The 23,991-nt window shown below is 39.0% G+C and overlaps 1 protein-coding gene and 1 long non-coding RNA gene across 4 annotated transcripts; both read right to left on the minus strand.

Moving 5' to 3' along the window:
• Positions 1-357: 357 nt before the first annotated feature.
• On the minus strand, positions 358-1,783 carry LOC131252020 (uncharacterized). Its single transcript, XM_058252975.1, has 5 exons — positions 1,653-1,783; positions 1,073-1,549; positions 922-969; positions 593-835; positions 358-497 (listed from the first exon to the last, which is right to left on the minus strand). The coding sequence occupies exons 1-5, from the start codon at positions 1,716-1,718 to the stop codon at positions 492-494; spliced, it is 840 nt and encodes a 279-aa protein (XP_058108958.1). The 5' UTR covers positions 1,719-1,783; the 3' UTR covers positions 358-491.
• Positions 1,784-2,983: 1,200 nt separating this feature from the next.
• LOC131251187 (uncharacterized) lies at positions 2,984-18,461 on the minus strand. Of its 3 annotated transcripts, XR_009173646.1 has the most exons (5): positions 18,162-18,461; positions 17,900-18,023; positions 16,519-16,620; positions 13,932-14,023; positions 13,695-13,843 (listed from the first exon to the last, which is right to left on the minus strand). It is a non-coding gene; the product is annotated as an uncharacterized LOC131251187 (long non-coding RNA). The 3 variants fall into 3 exon arrangements; XR_009173644.1 differs by lacking the exons at positions 13,695-13,843; positions 13,932-14,023 and adding an exon at positions 2,984-3,200; XR_009173645.1 differs by lacking the exon at positions 13,932-14,023.
• Positions 18,462-23,991: the final 5,530 nt, after the last annotated feature.

Consider the following 23,991-nt stretch of genomic DNA (forward strand, 5'->3'; position numbering starts at 1 on the left):
AGACATGGCCTATAGTTGCATGAAGAAAGAAAGGAAGCGCTAACAGATTCATGGAAGAAGTCCATAGCATAAGTTCAAAGCGTGAGCAGCACATGGTAGAAGGAACTTGCAACTAAGATGATCTAAAATCGTTTAACAGCCCTTCTCCCTCCTCCTTTACCTGGGCTTGGGACTGGCAATGCAAGTAGTTGCATTGGCGGAGTTAAAAACGGGCTTACGATCCATTTGGTTTGATAAAAATTTACAAAATGGAGCTTAAGACTTCTAATACTACAAATATGTACCAAGAATAAAAATAGCAAAACTTATATAGATGTAGTTGTTCTCCTTCACATTGGATCTTAAGTCAATCCAAATTGCAAAATTAGAGTCAAACACTTTCTATCCAAAACCAATCACACATCAATCCTGAACTCATGCACAAAATATAAAATATTTACAAGAGAGAGAGAGAGAGAGAGGTCCTTTCATTTAGCTCAATCCATCTCTCCTTAAACCTGCAAAACAAAACAATAAAAAGAAATTAATTAGTACTCACAATCTTTTGTACAAGAAATTCTATTGTATTTGAAAAAATAAAATAAAATCTTACCTTACACAAAACAGAGAGCCAAACAATACTCATTCCAATAGCATCCCCAATTGTTTTATATCGTCCATAGGGTCTTATCAAAACCTCATCCCGTACTATTGCCACATGAATTAATACTTCCCAGAAACCAATTCCAAGTTCATGCCCCCCTACTTTTGTAAGCGGATCCTTGCTCAAAACAACTCCTTTAGTAATAGTAACCCCGGATTTCGTGATACTTGTAAGACTAACTCCAGTCACATCCTAGAAAATAAAATATACCAGCTAATTAAGAACACAATAATATCAAAATATAATAAAAGAACTATTCACTTGGTATAAGAAATTACCCCGGCACTAGTGCAACTCGTGGTCTTCCCCTTATTTGTCGAGTGTTTCTGTAAATGATAACTCAATATCAATCATTATATACCAACTAAACTATATATAATTTAGGACATAGTGCATATGTAAATATATACATGTATATAATATAATTACCTGAGAGGTCACCCAATGGCTTGATGATGAGGATGGTTGGTTCATGTTAGAACTAGTTGCAACACCAAATACTGTGGGTGGGTTATTGTTTGCATTGTTCATAGTGGCTATCAATTTCATCAGAATTTCTTTTAAGGAAGAAATTTCAACATCTCTTGCGGACAAGATTTCAACCATAGTTTCTTTAAGGGATGACATTTCAGCTTCTCTTAAGGATGAGAGTGCAACTATATTTTCTTTTAGAGAGACTATGTCAACATGTAGTTCCTTATATCTTTCATCCCTCCTTTGAGCAATGGAGGCCATCCTTTGCTGGCTGGATGTTGTGCCCCATAAATCAGATGGAGATGGTCCTAACCCATAAGTACGGGCACGACCATGCCTATCTTCTCCCATGACTTGAGATAATAGGTCATTCTTTGTCGTACTATTCTGTGAGGCTCCAGGTTGCTGATATATTTCTTCATTAAGTTTTGCCTGCAATAATAATTATCACATGGTAACAATTAATGTGTAAATACTATAGTTGCTGCTACACATTTATATGGAGATCTTATTACATATAAATACATTAACATACCATTACTACTGATGAGGCCTCATCCACAGGGTTTCCATCTTTGCATGTATGAGTCAATATAAACATATCTGCTTAGCTTCGACCCTTTACATTGGCCTTTTTCCTCTATTATTATATAAACAAGTTATATAACACAAATATACTAACATGGGTGGTCAGGTTATTAATAAAATTTACCTCTTCTTCACGTATTCGTGCGAAACTCTTCATGCCTGCCGCGTGGTTAATCAATTGTTTCTTTCGATTCTCTATATTTGTTTTAAAACGAGCCTATATGTGACACACCAATAAAATAAATCATAAGATATCAATAAAAGATTTTGTATAATTCTATAATTGAATGAGGCATACCATCCCCTATTAAGAGCTCCAAAATTGAACAAGAGTCTTCCATTGATCCTCTTGGACCCGCTCATTAAGATCTGCGAGCCGCTCCTCATTAGTCTCATGAGAAGAGTAGTGGAGTTTCTTCAGCTTGCGCTTCCATTCTCTCCATTTTTTACTAATTGACTTCAACACCCAAGCCTTAGCATTACCGTCAAACTTAAACTTTGACTACATTACATGTTAAAAGCAGATAATCACATAATGAACGGAAAAAAGAAAAGAAGCATCGTAACCATTACCAGGACAAGTCCCCACATATCATCTTTCTTTGCATTCGGCACCACCCTCCAATCATTAAATGTAAGGGGAGCATATTCCCCATTGCGTGTTATTGTTCCTATGAAATTTGTCAGCTTACTAGCATTGTCACAAACGGGCTGCCCTACATCGTTGACGGAAATAGGAATCTGTTGACCTTCACGCATTTTCCATACATCAAAGCATCGTGTGGGGCCTCGAGTCCTTGGTTTCTTAGACGTTGAATCTGTTGAATAAAATCACAATGGTACATATAAAACTAATTAACAAAAGCAAATTATATGGTAAAACACATATTATCCACCAGAGAAGAATACATTTTTATTATACTACTAGTAGCCTGAGGCAGCTGAGGCTGGGTGGGACCAACATTAGTTCGGGCCAGCTGAGGCTGGCTGGTGCTATCAGTCATAGGGCCTACAGATTGCTTAACCCTACATCTAGTACTCATGTTTAACACTTGTATATGTTTAGCAATATAATAATTAAATATTTCTCATTTAAATGGAGATTCATAAAATGAACAACTTGATTTGTGGACAGTTGCATATTGAAATATACAAGTCGTACAAATTACAAATCTCATTATCAATGGAACATGCGAAAATAATAATAACTCAACCATATCAAAAAAGACATGTGAATTTCTCTTTCATACTTTAGGACAATCTAGTATATAAGAAATCAATTATTGTATATAATGTCATTTCCATCACAATCAGAAAACTCAGTATCATCTACTTGGTCATCTACCATTGTCTGGGTGGGTGGTAAAGGTGTAATAATTGTTGTACCATCGATATTTGTCCTTTCCCAACTATCAATGTCATCACTCAGATCTTCCGAACTTTGATCATTGCATAGCGAGCTTCCCAAGTATGCATCAACATCATCTGCAAACTCCTCCCCATGCATCTCAAACAAGTCCCTAGGTTTCGCCCTCACCACAACATGCCAATCCTTCTCGACAGGGTCTTGCACATAGAATACCTGCTCAACTTGTGATGCAAACACAAATGGTTCATCAGACAACTATCGACCAGAATGACATAATCGTTTCAAATTCACGAGCATGAACCCCAACCCATCCTTCTTGACACCCCTGCCCTGAGATAGAACATCAACCCAATCACACCTAAATAATACAACTTTTCGATCATTACAATATTTTAATTCAATTATGTCTGTCAAGACACCGTAGTAAGTTACATCTCCTGTAATAGGGTTTCTGCCGTTGACAGTCGCAAAGCTTGATGTCTTTGCGGTCACCACAACTCCACATGTTGAGTTTTTCCTTTCTTTTCTCGATCTTTAGTGTGAAACCTGAAGCCGTTTATGATAAAACCCTTGTATCTTCTTATTGCACAAGGACCCCGAGCTAGCCATCTAAGGTCTTCTGAGACCTGCTCATTCTCTACCTGGCGCAGCTGTTCAACCTATTTAAAAAATGATAAAACAAAAGCACATGATAGTAACTTATTTTCTATCATGTATGAAATACTTACATGATCGCTAAACCATTTATGAAATGTTTCATTGTGAATGCGTTCTATATCCCTTAGTCGTGCGCGAGGATTTTACTGCTTAACAACATTCATGTGTTCTCTACATATGAATTGGTTTCAGTAAGACACGTGATAGTAACTTATTTTCTATCATGAATAAAATAAGTGTTATAGTTTTCTTACTCAAGAAATGGGATGAGTGTGCCACTGTTAAACAGAACATATCGATGTACCTGTGTAAATGTAACTTTATCTAGCACACAATCCCCAGGCTTCACTAATGCACGACCTATTCATGGGAAAATAGCAGATTGTTCTATAACGGTGTTACCATAGTCGTCATTTCGTATTGGTCGGTTGAACCTTGCCTCCACATTATGCAAGTACCTCGAACAGAAAGTTAAGCATTCTTCCGCCAAGTAACCTTCTGCAATTGAACCCTCGGGCCGACTTTTATTACATACATATGACTTCAATGTGAGCAAGTACCTATGATTATCAATATTAAGAAGTTTAGAAATATATGGTCGATTAGCGCAACTAAAACCATATGACAAATAAAATTAATTTATAAACATTAACACATACCTCTTGATGGGGTACATCCATCGGTATTATACCGGTCCTGCAATTTCGGCCTCGCCCACTAAATGAATGGGCAAATACACCATAATATCAAAAAAATCTGGTGGGAAAATCTTTTCTAGATAACAAAGTGTTACCGCAATTTGAGATTCCAGCCGATCAAAATCTTTTACTTGGCCAACTTTGGAACATAATTCCTTAAAGAAATTGCACAATTCAGGCAATACTGAGCTCACACACTTAGGCAATGTTGTTCGTATCACTACCAGAAGTAATTGCTTCATCATAACATGACAATCATGGCTCTTGAGCCTTAAAATTTTGCATTCTTTGAGATGCACACATCGTGAAATATTGGCTGAATAGCCATTTGGAACTTTCACTCGCTTCAAAACTTCGTAGAAATCATCTTTCTCACTCGATGACATGGTAAAGCATGTAGGTGGCAAATATATTTTGTTCGATGAAAGATGCCTTGGGTGCAATGTTTGTCTTATACCCATATCTTGCATGTCGAAACATGCCTTTAAATTGTCATTTGTTTTCCCTTCAATGTTCAACAGTGTCCCGAGCACATTGTCACACACATTCTTTTCAATATGCATCACATCTAGATTGTGCTGCATCAAATTATGCTCCCAATACTGCAAATCAAAAAAGATACTCTGCTTCTTCCAGTTATATCAATTTTTTACATTATCCTCTCATCTTTTCTTATGCCCATAATTGCCTGGAGTCTTCTTCCCAAATATGACATTAATTCCTTGTAACTGATTCAACACATCAGACCCAGATAGCAAAGTTGGTGCCTTATTAAATTCTTCTGCACTATCAAAAGATCTGCTATTCTTCTAAATTTATGGTCAAGTTCCAAGAATCGAAGATGGCCCATATAACAAAACTTTCGACCATGCTTCAAGTATTTAAACGAAGTGTCCTTGTTATAGCAAGGACAAGCAAGGCGTCCTTTACTGTTCCATCCAGACAAGTTCATATATGCAAGACAGTCACTGATAGTCCACAACAATGCTGCACGCATTCGAAATATTTCATTGCTTGAGGCATCATAAGTATCTATGCCAACCTCCCACAATTCCTTTAACTCATTTATTAAAGGTTGCAAATACACATCAATATCATTACCAGGTCTAGAAGGACCAGGAATAAGCAAGGACATCATGAAATAAGATTGCTTCATACACATTCATGGTGGCAAGTTATATGGTATCAGAATAACCAGCCATGTGCTATGAGCAATACTCATTATCTTGAATGGATTGAAACCGTCAGCTGCTAACTCAAGTCTAACATTACGACTATCCGATGAAAAGGTCGGATGGTAGTGGTCAAAAGTTTTCCACGTCGGAGAGTCAGCTGGATGCCTTAACATTCCATCTTCAGTGCGACACTTGTAATGCCATTTCATAGAAGACGATGTTTTAGATGACATGTACAACCTTTAGAGCCTTATTTTCAAAGGAAAATGGCGTAATATTTTGACTAAAATTTTTCTCTCTTTGGCAGTCGAAGAAGTTACCTCATCATCTGATTGATGTTAAAATATTTTTCATCTAGAAGAACCACATATACCACATGATTGCTCGTCGACAGTGTAAGCCCCGTATCCTAGACTGTACCGTTCCATAGGCTTCCACGGTCTTTCCGGTCGAATTCAGGCAACCTTCGACCTTTAACCGGTATTTGCGCGCGACCCTGATTCTCATGCCGTCAACCCGAGTCGACTCAACCCAGGACTTGTACCTTAGCGACCGCGTTGTCACCGCAGTTCCGATGCCGCGACTCGCGCGCCAAGGCGATACCCTGGTTGGGAGATATGAGCCAGCGTTCGGTGCGAGAAAAACGCTGCGCGTGCGAATTTCAAGAGAATCTCTTTAAGATGTCACATCAATCAATCAACCCATCAATCCCATCATGTCAAGTACACATCACCTTTTACCCATTCCCAAGCAAGCCTCAAAAGTCAAAAAGTTTCTTACAACCCATGCTTTTCTTACAACTTTTGCCACAAAAGTAAAAAAGGAGCCTCTTACACCCATCACCACCACATCCATCACTCCATCACCCATCACTCCCTCTCTCTCTCTCTCTCTCTCTCTCTCTCTCTCTCCCCCTTTACATGTCTCTCCCTCATTTTCAAACTCTCCCTAAGCAAAAAAATTCCATACGTATGAGCTCTCCAACTCTTCTAAGCTTCAAGCGTGGCCCACCTTTCCATCCCTAGATCTCCCATCCTAGCCATCCATTTCTCATCTTACTCCATCAAAGAGAAGCACAAGGAACTAAGGAAGCCAAGGGAGCAAGAAGATCAAGCGGTGGGTGCTTTGATAGGGTAGTTTTTAATGTTTTTAAGATGGGCCAAGTGAGGCCAACCGATCAATGGTTTGGATCTCACTTTGGACCCTAAGATGTGGCCGATGGCCCACTTGGATCATCATGATCATTCCATGATGGGGCCATTCTTCATGAAACCCATCATGATGTTTATTTTCCTTGCATATTTAGGGTTATCTAGACCGTCTAATTTAGTGGAGAAGGGATCTCCACCGTTGGATTTTGGATTTAAGGGGCCTATGTGTAATGGGACCCACTTGATGTATGATTTAGTGCAAGGGAGGGCCCATAGTGCCGGGGTCCCTCCATCACACGTGTCCCACTCTCTATCTCTCTCTCTCCCTCTCTATTTCTTTTTTATGTGTGATGATAATGAGGTTGTGTGGCCCACTTGAATGGACCCCATTATGAAGTATGTATTTTGTTTAAGTCGCCTAAGTGGGGCCCACTTCATGTGTGTAGTACCCACACTACCCATCATTGGTGGCCCACCTGAGCAGGCCCACTTGCATGGCCAGACCGTCCAGCGTCCCTGGACGCTGGACGTTTGTTGGAAATCACAAATATCATCTTGTTTCCAAAGGTTATGGGTGGCCCACTCATTTGGGTCCCACCTTGATGTATGTATTAAATCCATGCCATCCATTCCTTTCCCAAGCTCGTTTTAGGCGTTGAGCCGAAAGATGGGACCAATCAGACTTTCAGGCGGGCCATGGCATGGCAAACAACGAGTTTACCATTGAATTATCCCCTGTTGTTTCTATACGTCGAAATAGGCCCAATATTGGGCTTGTTTTGCTTGTCTTGAGCCATGGAGAGCCATTGGATGGAGTGGATTCTCAGATGTGGGCCCCACCTGTGAAAAACCACAAGAAAATGTTTTTTTTAAACATAAAACATAACATCAGCAGCAGTGCTGCTGCTGCTGTGTCAGAGAGGCTGCAGGCGCTGCCTGCGCACCAGCGCCCAGACGGGCGAGCAGACAGGATCCCACGGCTCTAGCCGTGGGTCCCACCTTGATGTTTATCTGTCATCTAACCCGTTCATCGGGTGGGCCACTCCCTGACATGGGCCCACTCCAAAGATCAGCCTGATCTAAGGCTCAGGTGGCCCACATTATAGGAAACAGTGTGAATTGAACTCTACCATTGAAACCCCTTTTGGGTCCACAGAAGTTTAGGATCAATATGAAATTTGTTTTTCCACTTCAATCTAGGTCTGCATGACCTTCTCAATGGGTTGGATGGAAAGTAAACATTATGGTGGGCCCCACATGGAGCCCACAGTGATATACGTGTGTTTTGCCTCCACCGTCCAGGCGGACGGTGGAGCCCACTGTGATAACTGTACGGTGGAGCCCACTATGAAAACGGTGCGGTGGAGCCCACTGTGAAAATGGTGCGGTGGAGCCCACTGTGTTATTTGTGTATGGGTGTGCGTGCGTGTGTGGGTGTGTATGTGTATGTATATTTATAATATATATATACATAATATTATATTATATATAATATTGTATGTACTATATATATATATTATATTATATAATTTACTGCTGGTGGGAGGCTCACCTTAGTTTACTTGTGGCCCATGGTTGAGGCCCTCTTTGATATATATGTAAGGCCTATGGGTCGAGGCCCATTTGATGTATTAGGGGCCCATGGGTTAAGGCCCATTAAAATGTATTAGGGCCTATGGGCTGAGGCCCATTTGATGTACTTATGGGGCCTAATTGGTGTGGCCCATTTGATACACATAAGGCCCATGTGATTAGGCCCATTGTGATGTATTGTAAGGCCCATGGGCTATGGCCCAATGCAATGTACATAAGGTCCGTTGGTGAGGCCCATTAATGCAGCCCATTTGATAAATGTAAGGCCCATGTGATACGGTCCATTTGATATATTGAAGGCCCAAGGGGATGTACCTAAGGTCCATTGCAATGTGTAATCCTATCATGGTTTATGCCATAATGCTTACGACGGGCTATGCTTTGGGAGTAATGTTGGTTTGACGTCCACATTACAAGTATAATGTTGGTTAAATGTCCACATTATGACTCACCCTAGGGCTTATGTAACGCCCTGAAATTCGGAGGGTCGAGCATAACTCAGCTCCCGAGTTCCAAAACATCACTTATGCAACATATTTAATGAAGGATGTATGTTGACTGTATTAGTGCATAAAACATGGAATAGATTAAGCCAAAACACAGATATGATTCAGGGATAAGTGAATAAAGCAAGCGGAAGACTTATAGAAAATTTTGTGTATAAGTGTGAATCCCTGAAGTACATATACAAACCAGGTCGTACTGAAAGTGTTATTTAACAAAATTACAAGTATCAAATTACATCATTTGAGTTCCCAAAAATAATCCTATAAACCCGCACATCAGACTGAGGCTCGCTAGAACCCGTCTGAAAACTGCATATAGGAGAAGGCAGCCTCATCATCATCCAGCTCCCGCTCTGCCTCAGAAGTTGCATCCACATCTGCAACATCAGAGCCTAAGATAGAGTCTGGTGGGTGTTTAACACCACCCCAGAAATGTGGGAGTGAGTGATCAACTCAGTGGAACAATAAGGCACTGGTTAACATGTTATCAGTTCAATCAAATAGTAATGATAAAGCAGAACAATTAAATAAATCCTAAGTACTCTTGTTTAATGCGAGGATGTATGCAATATGATGCGTGCCCTCATGCGTACACCCTCAGCGTCTTCATCTTACATTACGCATGACATCGCCTTAAAGTACACCACATCTACAAAGCACATGCAAATGCGGTACATGGATATGATTACCAAGTTGTTATTAGTCCATTTCACACAGCAGGATTGGGAAGCTAAGATACCTTCCTCATGTCGCCATCCAAACAGTGATCCATACTAGGCTCGTCAATCCTAGACATCTCATACGATCATATATTTGAGGTCGTAGCAAAGGGCTCGTCACCAATCAATGCACGCCTTTCATGCCCTTACTACCACAGTTCGGCTCGTCACCTCATTGTGGTATCCAGGTATGCTCGAGGTTACTACAAAGGGCTTGTCACCAATCAATGTAGGCCGACAGCACGAATATAGTGTCCCATACCACCATAATCGGCTCACGAGTTTAGTTGCTCACTGGTCACTACGGGGAGGCTCGTCACCCCAGCGTAGGCCGACAGCTCGACCACGGTGTCCCATACCACCATGTCTGGCTCATGAGTCTTAGCGGATCGAGGTACCATGGTTATTAGGATTTCACTGGTAAGTTCGGTACCCTAGATTCAAGCAGTAGCGTCCATACATGGTGAACATACATCGGACAATCGGGTTACTTGACGAACTCGACTAGTACGAGCGCACGTTGAATTAAACGACATAGAGTGCGCAAACACTCCGCGTGGCCAAACCACTGCCGCCAACTCTAATACGGCTCGGGTTCGTCTAATACGTCCTATGTGGCGAAAGCAATCTCGACCACGAATATAGGATCAATTACCGATTTCCTGGACTAAGGCATAGTCCCAAACACATTACACTACTACAGATGTTCATATTGAATGTAAAACAGTAATGGAACAACCACTTAAATCATGGTACATACACATCTGAAGAATCTCAACTTAACATAAATGTAAGCATATGTAATGCTTGAATTTAAATAACATGTAATGTAACTTGCATAAAGGAAATCATGCACATCAAAGGGAGTATTGAGAATTACTTCTCAATGCCCGCAATAAGTGTAATAAGTTACACTTTAGATCATTCATGCATTTCTACAAACACTTAGCATACATGGAACAACATACATGACGTATGTTGAAATACATGCATTTAGACAATTCCTTTTACCAAGGAGTTGTCATACATGCATCTAGCATACATACATGACAAATAATCATGGCAAACATAAGTGCATATTTTATATGTATACGGTACTTTATAAATACACATAGAATACACAAATCTCAATATAGCACATGCATATCAGGAAAGCAACGTAAACACAACATTTGACATGTGAAATCTCGTCCATAACAAGAATAAATCATTAACTGGCATTGAAAGCCTTGAAAACTATAACCTATATACTTAAAGTCCGCACCTTAAGCGAAGAAAGAACCACCGAACTGATTTAGACGAGTTGTCTTCGTCAACGACGATGGAATACCCTAAGACAAAGATAGAAATGAGATACAACAACACCAAAACTAATCTAAGCTCTAACATAGGTTAGGGTTAGGTTAACTTACCCCAAAAGAACTCAGAACCGTCAGAAGAACGATTCAAAGTGAAGGTTCAAAGATGAAGCAGAACAAGGAAGAATCCAAGATGATTCACCAACTTATCTCTCTCACTTTCTCTCTCTTTTCCACTCTCTTTCCAAGCTAGGGTTAGAGAAAAATTCGTATGGAAAAGAGGGCTAGGGTTTAAGGACTATAAATAGGCCTATTCTTGACGAAAATAACCCCAGGGTCAAGGTATACTTATGTTATAACCAAAGCATGCCTTTCTCGATCCAACGAAGCACTTCCGGTGGGCCTATAACCACGAAAGGTCAGACTTAAGCTCATTGACCATGGATCTAGGTCAAGCTGAGTTTTCATACCGATCGACTCTTCAGATCAGCCGTGGCGGACCACACACAATTCAACGGTCACGGGATCTCGATCAGGTCCATAAGCACTAGGATATGCTTGGGCCACCTTCCCTGATCAGAGGGTGAAATTGGGTCAGAATCCAACGGTCAGATAGCTTAAAATTGCCGCGCAAGCGACACGACTCAGATTTCATAAAAACTTAATAAATTCTAACCGTTCTCACACTCTTCACTCCGAGCTTAAGCAAATCGACCCAGAACATCACATGGACTTGATTTTCGAGTAGATGGTCAAGCCCAACTCGGTGACCGCAACAGCCTAAGATCATCGCTATCGGACTTTCGACGCACGGTCCAGGTCCGATCCAGATCTTCCAAAAATTCTCCAGAACAATTGGATTTAGCGATGGATCCCAGGTTTCAGAGTAACGTAGCGCTAACTAATCTACACGTTTAGAGCCATGCAGATACAATTTAAAGTGATTGATGCGAATTTCACAAGCAATCGAGTATAGCGCTAATTACCCCGAAAACAACTACTTAAGGAAAGATTAGCACAAAAATTCCAAGGTCGTTACAGCTCATTATAGGGCCATACATGTAATGTGTAGGCTGTCTAAGCCCATGTTCGTTATGAACAGCATCCATTGCCATATGACTTGCTTAGTATAGTTCCATGATTCACGATCATACGCATCATATGTATGCTTGATATGATTAGTGACTGATCATAGCATATGCCTTTAGGTAGATTGTTTAGGGGCTCTCGGATAGGGGGTGTTGCCCTACATGAGCGCACGATAAGCGTAGGATTGCTGAATGACTGGAGAGTGTGATTCATGCATTCACATTATGTGATATGGTTACTGTATGCCCTAGCGAAATTAGTGTCGTAGCCTCCACAAACGTATCGTGGTTAGAAGGATTGGATACCGAAAATACTATTCTACATGGGGTGCGATAGATATCCCTGGGTGAAAGTGCCTAAACTCTTATGGTACCAAGAGGTTGCTCCAACGTCTAGACCGAATGGGTGCATGAGCGCTGAGTGCCGATTACCAGACAGTTGCACTTTCCACTGTGTCATGGTCGGTTGGAAGGGGGTGCGGCCTTACCCGCCCGAGAGTAGGGGGCAATGCTAGGCTGAGTCTGACTAGCTCGAGGAATGGGTCCGCTATTGACGAGTCGAGCTGGATATTGGCAGGCGGATAGTGAGGTCTTTTCCACTCACTTTATTACGCGCGATGGGGCGGCAATCTGGCTTGGAGTGTACTAGACCCCGGTGATATTTCAAATTTTTGAGCTGTATTGATGTGGACTTAGATGAGGATTTGTATGCTTGAGTTGCATTTCGCATTGCATGGCCTTGGTATGGCCGACATCATTCTTTACATCGCATGGCCTTGGTATGGCTAATGGTATTCTTGGCATTCATCAGCATGTTCCGCATTACTCTGATACTACATAACTGCATTACCACCTTGAGCATACACTTTCACCACCCTCTAAGCTTTCTATAAGCTTATGTAGACCGTTGCGTGCGGGTGACGTTAGACCGCAGCAGCGCTGAGGCTTGGGCATGCAACAGATCATTTTGGAGTTTTGTTCATCATCATTGTATTTCCCTTTATGTTCATTGTACTTGTAAAGTTTTTGATCATAGTGAAAATGTGATGGAGTTTTTGGTTGTTGTTGTGGGTTATGCCTTTGGTTATGCTTATTACAAATCAAACTGATGTTAAAAATCCTCCTCGTAGCATCCCAGGATCGGAACCTGGCGAACGGGCGCTGGGAGCCAAGAATGGGGTTCTACGGAGGCTGTCGGCGCTGGATTTCGGCAATCGGGAATTTTGTGAGCCCAGTTTCTGAGTTTGGGGCGTGACAGACAGCCTCCTTCCAATATAACATATAATCATTGGGACAAGCATCAATTTTATTATATTTTAGACCCAAGTCCCCAATAATCTTCTTAGTCTCATAGAAAGACCTTGGTAAGGTTTCACCTTCGGGAAGTGCATCCTTTAGCAATTCAAGTAACATCATGAATGACTTGTCACTCCATCCACCAAGGCACTTTATGTGATATAGTCAAATAACGAAAGAGAGCTTACTAAACTTCTTGCAGCTTGGGTACAATTTCTTATCGACGTCTTCTACTAATTTGAAAAATTGTTGTGCTTCGGTATTAAGCCCCTGTGTAGGTCTATAAGTTACATCACTCTCTTGATCATCTGGGCCTGAAAATTTGAATGCATCGTGTAACAATTTGTGCATATTATCATTTGGATCTAGATTAGGCATAGAAGAAGATGTGACTTCCCCATGAAACGCCAATGAGTATAACTCGTATTAAATCCGTCACACACAATATGATCGTATGCTTCTTGTCGAGATACCTAGAAGTTGTTATTAGAGTTCTTACACGGACATAGGATCCTCCCGCTATCACTTGAATTTGTAAATGCAAAGTCTAGGAATTCCGTAGCTCCACTTAAGTATGCATTGCTTACCCTAAATCATTCAATGTAATTGGAAGACATCAAACAATGCATCTTAATCATTGGGCAACAACAACTGGAAGGAGAAGTTAGTGAGATACCTTGACAAATGAATCCAACTCTTATCCATCACTATGTTCCTTGACTACTTCGACAAGTTAGTTAAAATACAACGTGAGCCCGACAAAGCTTCCTAGGAGAGAAACTAAAATGGGTTTAAGAGAAATTTAAGGAAGAGTACTAAAAAGACAAATTATAATGAAGCAAGCACCATTATTGCTCACCCTACAAGCGATGACGATTTAGGCATTTAATAGAATCTCTAATGGTATCTTTAACTGACTAACTAAATCAGTCACCCATCCAAGACTGGATAGATTATAATACTTTCATGTTCCCATTTAAATGCCCACACCGAAATTCCTGCAGCATCTCCCCATGTCTCTCCAAATATGTTGATCTTGCATTTGATTCCTATGTCAAGTATCCACATAATGTGAGGATATTTGATATTAGAAATAAATATAAGAAATGTAACCAGAGAGAAAAGTATAGATACAACGCAGAACTAGCATGTGCATTTAAATCAGGGAACCAAAAGCATTCTAATCTATCCATCCTTCAATTGTCCAAATGTGGGACAATTTGAAAATTTTTATGCCTCCAAAAGCACACTATATCTATGCTTGGCCACATAAAAATTCTCAAATGGGCAATTGATTGTCCTATACTTAAACAGTTGCATAATCAATCACAATTGGCATTCATTATCTAGCTAAATAATAACAGAATGAATTTTAAACTAAATAAATGAATTTTATTTTGATAAATTAACCTAGTAATATTTACTACATACTAGTAACATACGAGCAAAATTAGGGTACCATACCATAGGCTGCAAGAATATCATGTCCCCTTAAAAAATAAATCCTCTAAGGATAACATACATACATACATACATACATACATATATATATATATATAATAAGTTGTTTATTGTCATTCATATATATATATATATATATATATATATATATATAATAAGTTGTTTATTGTCATTCACAATCACAAGTATCATTCATCATCCAACTAACTATTAACAGCATTTACAAAAATAAAAGACATCCAACCAACTCTATATAATAACTTGCAACTTAACCTGCTGGGAACCGTCATACACCGTAATATCTTACGGCAGAGCGGGTTCTGAGGAGTTACAAGTTGGGCCTCTAGGAAAGCATATAAATGAAGCGACAAAAATATAAATTAAGCAAGATCAATTATTTATGGAAGAGATTGATGATAACTTCTATGTTGAAATGTGCAGACAGTCATATTTGTTGAAACAGTCAATCGCCTTCTGTGGGCCACCTGTGCTCATCCAAAAGAAATATTAGATACCTTTCCTAAAGAGTCATGCTGTTCTGATCATCAGGTGGGTCGTGGGTACAAAAGAAATGGATGGTAAAGAGAAAATTGACCAATGATTCCCATTCAGTGTACATATTAGCCCCACTTGATGATCAGAATCACTTGAATTTTGAGAAAGGAATCTACACAGTGGGGTTCTATGTGATGGCATGATTTGTTGAAATCTGTAATCCCTACAATTGGATAGTTGAAGCTTTTGAAGGCACATCACCATACAAGACCTAGTCAACACTTCAACTTGCAAGATTATCCCTTGATACTTCTCAAAAAATATAACGAAAGGAACTAGCCTTTGATATATGGTGGTTGACAGCTGGATGCCAAATGTCAGAATGAACAAAGCAAGTACAACTTATCTTTGAGGATTAGGAAAAATATGCTACTTATCCCTTATAAGTATTTCCATACATTATATATAACGTACTCTTATGCATAAGATATGTAGCACTACATTCTCCAAAAAAAAAAAAAAGAGTGCAAAATATGTAGTAGGAATTATAAGTGTTCCAAGATGCATCAGCATGTACAGTCCTTATGCATTTATTTTGTAAGCGTGGGGACCATGTTTTGGTCATCTAGACTACAGATACAAAGGAATCCACCATACATGGATAATGTTCCCAAGATTTCCAGATTAGATGATCCTATCCATCCCATTTATGGCTGTTATTTCAGACTGTTAATGTGTTTTTCGCTAACTGTTTGTTATTAGGCTACTTATCCAAGGGCTAGAATTGTCTATTTTGGAATAACTTTTAAGAACTACCATTTATTTTGGATTCCTTCTAATCAACAGCCTGAATTACTGAGCTAAGGAAGGATCTTGCATGTGCAAATTGACCCATCAGGGCCCAATGTGATTGGTTGACTGCCTACCCTAGAAACCCTACTTTGAATATTCTGTTGCTTTTAGTACATTGCTGTGTGCTGAGATGTGTTCTGAGATGTATTGTGAATAGAAAAAGTCTTAAGTGGCTGAATGACAGGTTCTAATGTGTGTATCGGTCATTTTACCCTGCTGTTTTACTCTGTGGGTTAGGTGGGACTGGATCATTAGATTCAAACCTAAACATATGAAGTAGAATTTATGATCTAACGAAGAAGATTAGAATATGTATATATGTATTTGTGTGTATGCACGCATGCATGTAAGTATCCTTGCTAACATTCAAGCCCTTTTACTTCCCAGACAAAAAATTGCGCATGAAAAGAAAAGTTGATCAGCATGGATTTGTTGCTGTGTGAAAAGCACCTTACCTGTGAAGATATACAAGCAGTGAGGCGATAAAAACCTTTATTATCTTCAACCGGTATCCCAACAGTTTCAACCAGTCTATTATCCTCCAACTTGATCAATATCTGAAATTCAATCAGAGAGAAACCAAAACTGCAGGAAGTTATTTTTCTTGCACCCACCAACTCAAAGATCAGAGTTGCCAACTAGTCACCTAGTAAAGTTTGAAATTAACATCAAACCATATCAACTCTACTAATTATTGATGAATAAATATTTGCTGAAGGAGAAAGATAAGCATAAGAGCAAAAGAGATTCAAAGAATTTAGAAACATAGTTGGAAAAATAAGATGTTTCCAGTGGCAGATCTGATAAATGTATCAGAGGCTATTGCAATAGGGGACCAAGTACAATATCAGGTAAGAACCACCTTTTGAAAGATCTAGAGTGGAGTAGGGCCCACTGTATTAGGACTTCATAAAATATTGAGATATTAATATGCCCATGACCCCAAGGTAGCAAAAGGAAGAAAGCAGAGTCAAGGCAGTCAGACCCTGTGAAGTGACACGTAAAAAGCTCAAGGAAGATGGGCATAATCCAAATGAAAATAACCATAACAAAAAAGTTTAAAAAATAAAAAGGTAAAAAGGGAACAACCTTGCAAAATAAACCAAATGATTTAAACATGAAAATATGGATAAGGTGTCCACAAGTAGTTAATGTGAAAGTAATGAACAACTAAAAGGTTTTATCATAGCGATCATAGAATAGTTGACATTTTAGCTATCCACGGTATATCAAGTTACCTACTACCAAGGAAGCAAGTAATCCCACAAAAAAGAAATTGAACAAGTAAAACAGAAGAAAAGCAACTGGGCTAGTTAGGAAACCAACAAGCAAAAAACTTAAAACTAACAAATGGGAAAGAGTCAAGACATGAGACTCAAACCGGAGAGAAATACAACAAAGGGTTAGGATCCTTCAATGTGACATTTTAAAAAAAAAGATCCTCTAGTGTGGGAGTCCAGAAGATTTCCATGGAAACTCCCACACACAATGGGGTACATCACATCAACAGTTTGGATCACCAAACCATAGGCCCCACCAATATGGAATCCTCTGAATAAGTGAATTGTACTTTTGCTGATGAACATAACCCTATAATGCCTCATTTCTTCAAATCAGGTCCAAGAGAATGGCACACTTCCTACAGATTTTTTATAGCAAATGAGAAGCAAGGTGCTGAAATATATTCATGAAGTAAGAACCTCTGCTGATGAACAAGACCCTATAATGCCTCATTTCTTCAAATCAGGTCCAAGAGAATGGCACACTTCCTACAGATTTTTTATAGCAAACGAGAAGCAAGGTGCTGAAACATTTTCAGGAAGTAAGAACTTCAACCTAAGATTGAAGATGACCACCAAATATGTGTTGAATAAGAGTCGTCTGTTGAGTGCTATGATCCAGGGCATTTTCTCCCCCAAATTCATCAAGGAAAACTGACTGCATTGTGTCAATTGCAAACCTGGAAAGTATATGATGAAAAGTTACATCCAGACTACAAATCAGTAAAGGCCAGCAGGCTTTAGATTCACAGAATAGGAACTAGAGACTCTGTTAGCAGAAGAAGAAGGGTTAGCATGGATGAAATAATTGAAATTACCTTATGATTAGATGTGGTCGTAGATAATCTGCTAATTACTTGAGAGAAAACCCCATGTTTGCATCGAAATCTGTTGTAGCTTGAGAGAAAAACCAGATCCGGTCTATAGAGAGAGAGAGAGACTAACCCTAGAGGAGAAGAGGTGGATTAAGAAAGGGGAAACAAAGAGATGGTCGATTGAGAGAGGGAAAAGGGGAAATAGAGAGAGAGGGTCGATTGAGAAAGAGGAAATAGGTGGAGATGGCGATGGCTGTCGCTGCATCTAAAGGGAGAGAGAGAGAGAGAGAGAGAGAGAGAGGAGCAAAAGAAGCAAAAGAGTCTAGGGCTTTTCGTAATACCGATCGCAAACCGACGCCCCGTTTTAATTAACACCGCTGAATAGCCAAATACATCGTCGGCTAATCCTCCTTTTGTTATAGTGTGAGTTTTTGAATAGTGTGGTTTTAGCTAATGCATGCTTTCATCGTAACGAGACAAGTTAGATGAATGGACTGGATGAAACACAAAGGATAGTCAGCCTCACACAAAATTAATGATGGTCATTCCATAACAATTCTTTTTTTTTTTTTTTTCATGATGATTTATGACGAAAAAAAAAAACCATATCCTACAATTATTAATGGACCATTAGAAAAGCATCTTTTCCCTTATAATTGTTAGACCATTTTCGAATATCATAGTTGTTCAGATGGGTTGGGTTGACTCGAATACTTGACCTAGTTGGACTTGGTTTGTCTCTGAGAGCACCATATAAGTTATAGTGCTCGTAGTTTCATTGGGACACTTAGAGGGTTCAACGCATTGATCTAGACCGTTCATGAGGTTTAATAGGCATTTCATGGAATACAATGGAAAAATCACGCCAATCCCACAAATATTTATTATTTCATCAATTGCATTTAATATTGATGCTCTAGGTCATTTACACAATTAAAAAAAAAAAGAAGTTCATTTACACAAAATAGGTCCAATAAAACATTTGGTCCATCTATGTGTTAGAGATCCATTATGGACTTCATGGTTCTAAAGAAAGACTTTTGTTAGGCAATTGTAAGTTTGCCCATCCATGGGGGAGTGTGTGGTGGTGTGTGTGCGTGTGTAAATAAAAAAAAAAAAAGAGTTTGCCACTCCATGGATTGGAGAAAAGAATGACTATAAGAAAATAAGGTCAAGTAAATGATGAATTGGATAATCCAATCCGTACAATTTTTACATGGTAGCCCGTGAGATATGTTTTGTACTTAGTGGACGGTTGAGATCGATCAGTTGTAGTGTCCAAGTTAGTCTATGCAACTAGAGCACTATAACTTAACAGTGCCATGAGGGTCCAGGAGTATGTGATAAATATTTAAATAGAATTTTACAAAAACTACCAACCTGTTATAGAATTTACAGTCCAGTACCTTTATAATTTTGAAAAAACTATCTCATTGGTTAAGTAACTATCCTTAGAGTACCTTCCTTGATTAATTAAGGTCTTGGAGATGCTAGCAAAGGGGTTGGCAGATCTGGTGGGCCCCAATGTGATGTTGATGTGAAATCCACCCTGGCTACCAGGTGAGTCAGGCTATGTTAGGCCTAGGCCCAAACAATTAATTCCATGTATGATTCAGGTAGACCACATGATTGGAAGCATGGTACAGAGCAACTCTCACCCTCCGAACTATTTCCCTTGATGCGGCATATATAAATCACCTATGGGACTGAACTTTTAGTTTTGGTATTATGGTGGCATTTAATGATTGGATTAAATTTCACATGAACATTATGATGTGCCTCATAAAAAATGGCTAGCTTTGCTTGCTATTTCTGTTAGTATGGACCACCTATTCCATATTAGCTCGATTTGTTATCTTTAAGACTATGGTGAGATTACACATTTAATGGTTAGAGTGGGTCTCACGTGGGCACTATATAAAAAAATGAAGGGTGGGCATCCCATGAAATTTCTTTTTTTTTTTTATTTTTTTCTTTTTTAATGATTTTATTGGGAACATCCCCCCTTTGATTTTTTAAAGCCTATTATGATGTATATATATGTGAAATCCACTATAACCATTAGATTTATAATCCCTCGCTAGGTCCAAGTTCACAAAATTAAGTTGACTGTTGATTCTAATAAGGCCACACCAAAAGAAACAATTAGGAGAGAGATGTTCACCCTTGATTTTTATCAAAATTCATGGTGATGATTATATAAAAATTTAGATATGGACCCAAACATCATGTGGATCCGTGATTCACATGTAACACACTGAGAGAGCTAATTTAGAGGTGAGCATTGCCTTGTACACTTTTTTCCAACCATGTTGTTCACCTGAATCATAGTTGGAAAGGGATCCCTGGCCCATCCGAGCCACGAAAAAGAAATCCAACGTGAGGTACTTTAACATGGATGGAGTAGGTCATGTAGCTGGTTGCACCCAAATCATGATACCAATGCAAATCATATGACATAGGGGTATTGCTGTACTCTTTTGTGGACGTGGCTAGGTATGAATGGCACTGAAATGTTGTGCGTCGTTTTCTGGGAATTGGCTCTATCAAAAATAGCAATTAGGGGCTGAATGACTTGCTTTGTGGCAAATTTCACTTCGCACAGGAGGCCCTAACGATAGTTACTTGAATTAATGGAGATAGCTTATTGAAAATAAATTCTATATTAAGTAGGTAATGTTGTGCAAAATTCCCATATCTAATTTGGGAAATGGATTGGCTACTCCCCCTACCACCAGCCAATGGCTGGTAGTCGGTGTTATGTGGACCCCACCATGATGTATGTTTTTCATCCATGCCGTCCATCTATTTTTCCATATCATTTTATGATAAGAGGCCAAAAGCGAGGTATATTCCAATCTCAACTGGACCACGTCACAGGAAACAGTGTTGAATGAGCTTCAACCATTAAAAACCTTTTGGGGGCCATCAAGGTTTTGGATCAAACTGATCTTTGTTTTTTCCCTTCATCTGGGCTTGTATGACCTAATCAACATATTGGATGTCAAATAAACAGTACAGCAGGCCTTAGGAGGATTTTAATGGTGGATATCCAATCACTATTGTTTTCCTATGGTGTGGTACACCAGAGATTTATATCCCTTTCATTTTTGGGATAAAGCCCTAAAATGATCGGTAAAAATGGATAAACGGAATGGATGAAATACATACATCATGGTGGGGCCCACAGAGCACTGACCATCAGCCACTGGGCTGGTGGCTAGGGAGTAGCCAATCCGTTTCCGATTTGTACCATCCGTGCAATACTCGAAATGCTCCAGTGCTCTCAGCACTATAGATTATAGTGCTTCTTAGTTGCATCGGTTTACTCGAATAGTTCAATCAGTCAATCTGAACTGTCCATAAAGTCTGGAACACATTACATGGACTTCAATGCAAAATTCATAGTCTGGATGATGCAATCTATAGATCATTTGGCCTTTTATTTTATAGCCATCCTTTTTTTTTTTTCCCAATACATGGTAGGTTGGTTATGATTGGCTAGCAGAAGTGATTTTTTTCGAATTATATGCAGTCCACGGGGGCTCGTAACAACTATATGGATTAAATACACTACAAGAAATTCCACTTATACCGATGAAACAATTCGTCCATAAATGATATTTTTTGCGTCGGTAAAAGGTATTCCCGATGAATTTTTTCATCGGCAAATTCGTTAGTAAATGACTGTGGGTAAAGGCTTTTACTGACAAAAAATTCCATCGTCGGTAATGTTAAGACTTTTATTGACGATCTTTTTCATAGGTAAAAATATTGACAACTTTTACTGACGAATTTTTTCGTAAGTATATAAGTTGATGAAAGTTTTACCGATGAATTTTTTCTTATGTTGACGAAACTTTTACCTACGAAAATATTTGTAGGTAAAAGTCTACCTACAAAAGCTTTCATAGGTGAACATGATTGTGTTAAGACTTTTACCTACTAAAGCTTTCGTAGGTAAACATGTTGACCAAACTTCCTCCATGGAACTTTTACCTACGAAATTTTTCGTAGGTAAAAATGTTGATGACACTTTTCCCTACAAAAGTATTCATAAGTAAAAACTGTGTACTTTGTCTTCGTACGATCCTTTCCATACGACAATTTTCATAGGTAAAAACTGTATAAATTGTTAAGACTTTTACCTACGACATTTGACGTAGGTAAAAATGTGGATGAAACTTATACCTACGAAATTTGACGTAGGTAAAAATATGGATGAAACTTATACCTACGAAATTTGACATAGGTAAAAATGTGGATGAAACTTATACCTACGAAATTTGACATAGGTAAAAATATGGATGAAACTTTTACCTACGAAATTATTCTTAGATAAAAATGTGAATGAACCTTTTACCTACGAAAATATTTGTAGGTAAAGATGTCAATGAAACTTTTACCTATGAAAGTTTTCGTAGGTAAAAGTCTTTTTTTTTTTACCAAACAAAAATTCCTGATATACATTTGTTACAATATATTTCATTATATTCACATTCACATTCATTCAAACACAAACTACATCCATTCAAATACAAACCACATCCATGCGTACACAAATAATCTTATCCACATCACATTCATCCACGCACAAATACATATAAGTTTAATATTCATATATAAATAAATCATAACTAAAATACAAAAAATCACAAAGATAAAGGCAGAGGTGGTGGGGCATTAGATAAAGGCGGAAGTGGTGGGGCATCGGTGGGTAAGTGTGCGGCGAGAGCCTGTAATATCTCTTGCATCTGTCACTCGTGCTCCACCCACATCTCCTCGATCCTCCTCTCCTGCTCATCTCACCCGTATTATAAATAAAAATGACTCCTTCATACATAATCAAGGAAGTAAATTGTAGGGCATAAGTACCACTGGCCACATACTGTATGAGTTACTGATATTACCAAATGAATTAAACTATCACTTGCAAGACCTAGTCGAACATTGTGAGAATCCATTGCAAACCAGTCATATTGCTTGTCAAAATTTTTCTAGGCTTAAAGTCTGTAGGGTGCCTTAGTGTACTATCATCATGAACACGTTTCTCCTTATGCTACCTCATATCTTCAGCCATCTTGCGATACGTAAACAATCTTTGCAATCTGGGTTTCAATGGGAAGTACCTTAACACCTTTCGTGGAATTTTCTTATGCTTGACTTTGTTATACTTCCACCTAGACTCTCCACATTCTAGACACTCTTCAATATTTTCATGCTCTTTACAATACAATACATAATCATTTATACATGCTTAAATGGAGATGTAACCAAGGCCCAAGTCTCGTATCAAGCATTTTGCCTCGTAATGAGACATAGGCAATGTCTCACCATCCGGTAATGCTTCTTTCAAAAAGTCAAGGAACATGTCGAACGATTTATTACTCCAATGATTTATTGTCTTTAAATAAAGTAACCTTGTAAGAAAATTCAACTTGGAGAAGTTCTCACACCCCGGATAAAGTGGACGTTGCGCATCCCTCAACAACCTACTAAACTTTTCTGATTCAACATCACCCATAGGAGGAATATCTTGGTTACTACTTTTCACTGCAAAATTAGTATCCATAATTGTTCTTCTGAACACATCCCCTATGATATCTTGCATTTCGTCAACGTCTTCATCCTCGTCATTCGGGACAATTGGGTCAGCAAGGACTTCAGTGGCCTCAACTCTTTGGTGGAACTCTTCACCATGATGGATCCACCAAGTGTAACCACTACGTGAAAAATGGAAAAAAAGGACAGATTTATAGACGATTCTAGACCATCTCTAAAATTGCTTGGTTTAAAGACGCTTTAGAGACGACCATAAACCGTCTCTAAAATT

Source organism: Magnolia sinica, chromosome 7, assembly GCF_029962835.1.
Source record: "Magnolia sinica isolate HGM2019 chromosome 7, MsV1, whole genome shotgun sequence".
NCBI lineage: Eukaryota > Viridiplantae > Streptophyta > Magnoliopsida > Magnoliales > Magnoliaceae > Magnolia > Magnolia sinica.

Excerpts from the sequence above, each read along its gene's own strand:
- LOC131252020 (XM_058252975.1), bottom strand. The coding sequence starts at position 1,718 with ATGTTTATATTGACTCATACATGCAAAGATGGAAACCCTGTGGATGAG. Across the intron at positions 1,550-1,652 it reads AGGCCTCATCAGTAGTAATG|GCAAAACTTAATGAAGAAAT; the intron begins GTATGTTAATGT and ends TTATTATTGCAG. Across the intron at positions 836-921 it reads CGAGTTGCACTAGTGCCGGG|GATGTGACTGGAGTTAGTCT; the intron begins GTAATTTCTTAT and ends TTTATTTTCTAG.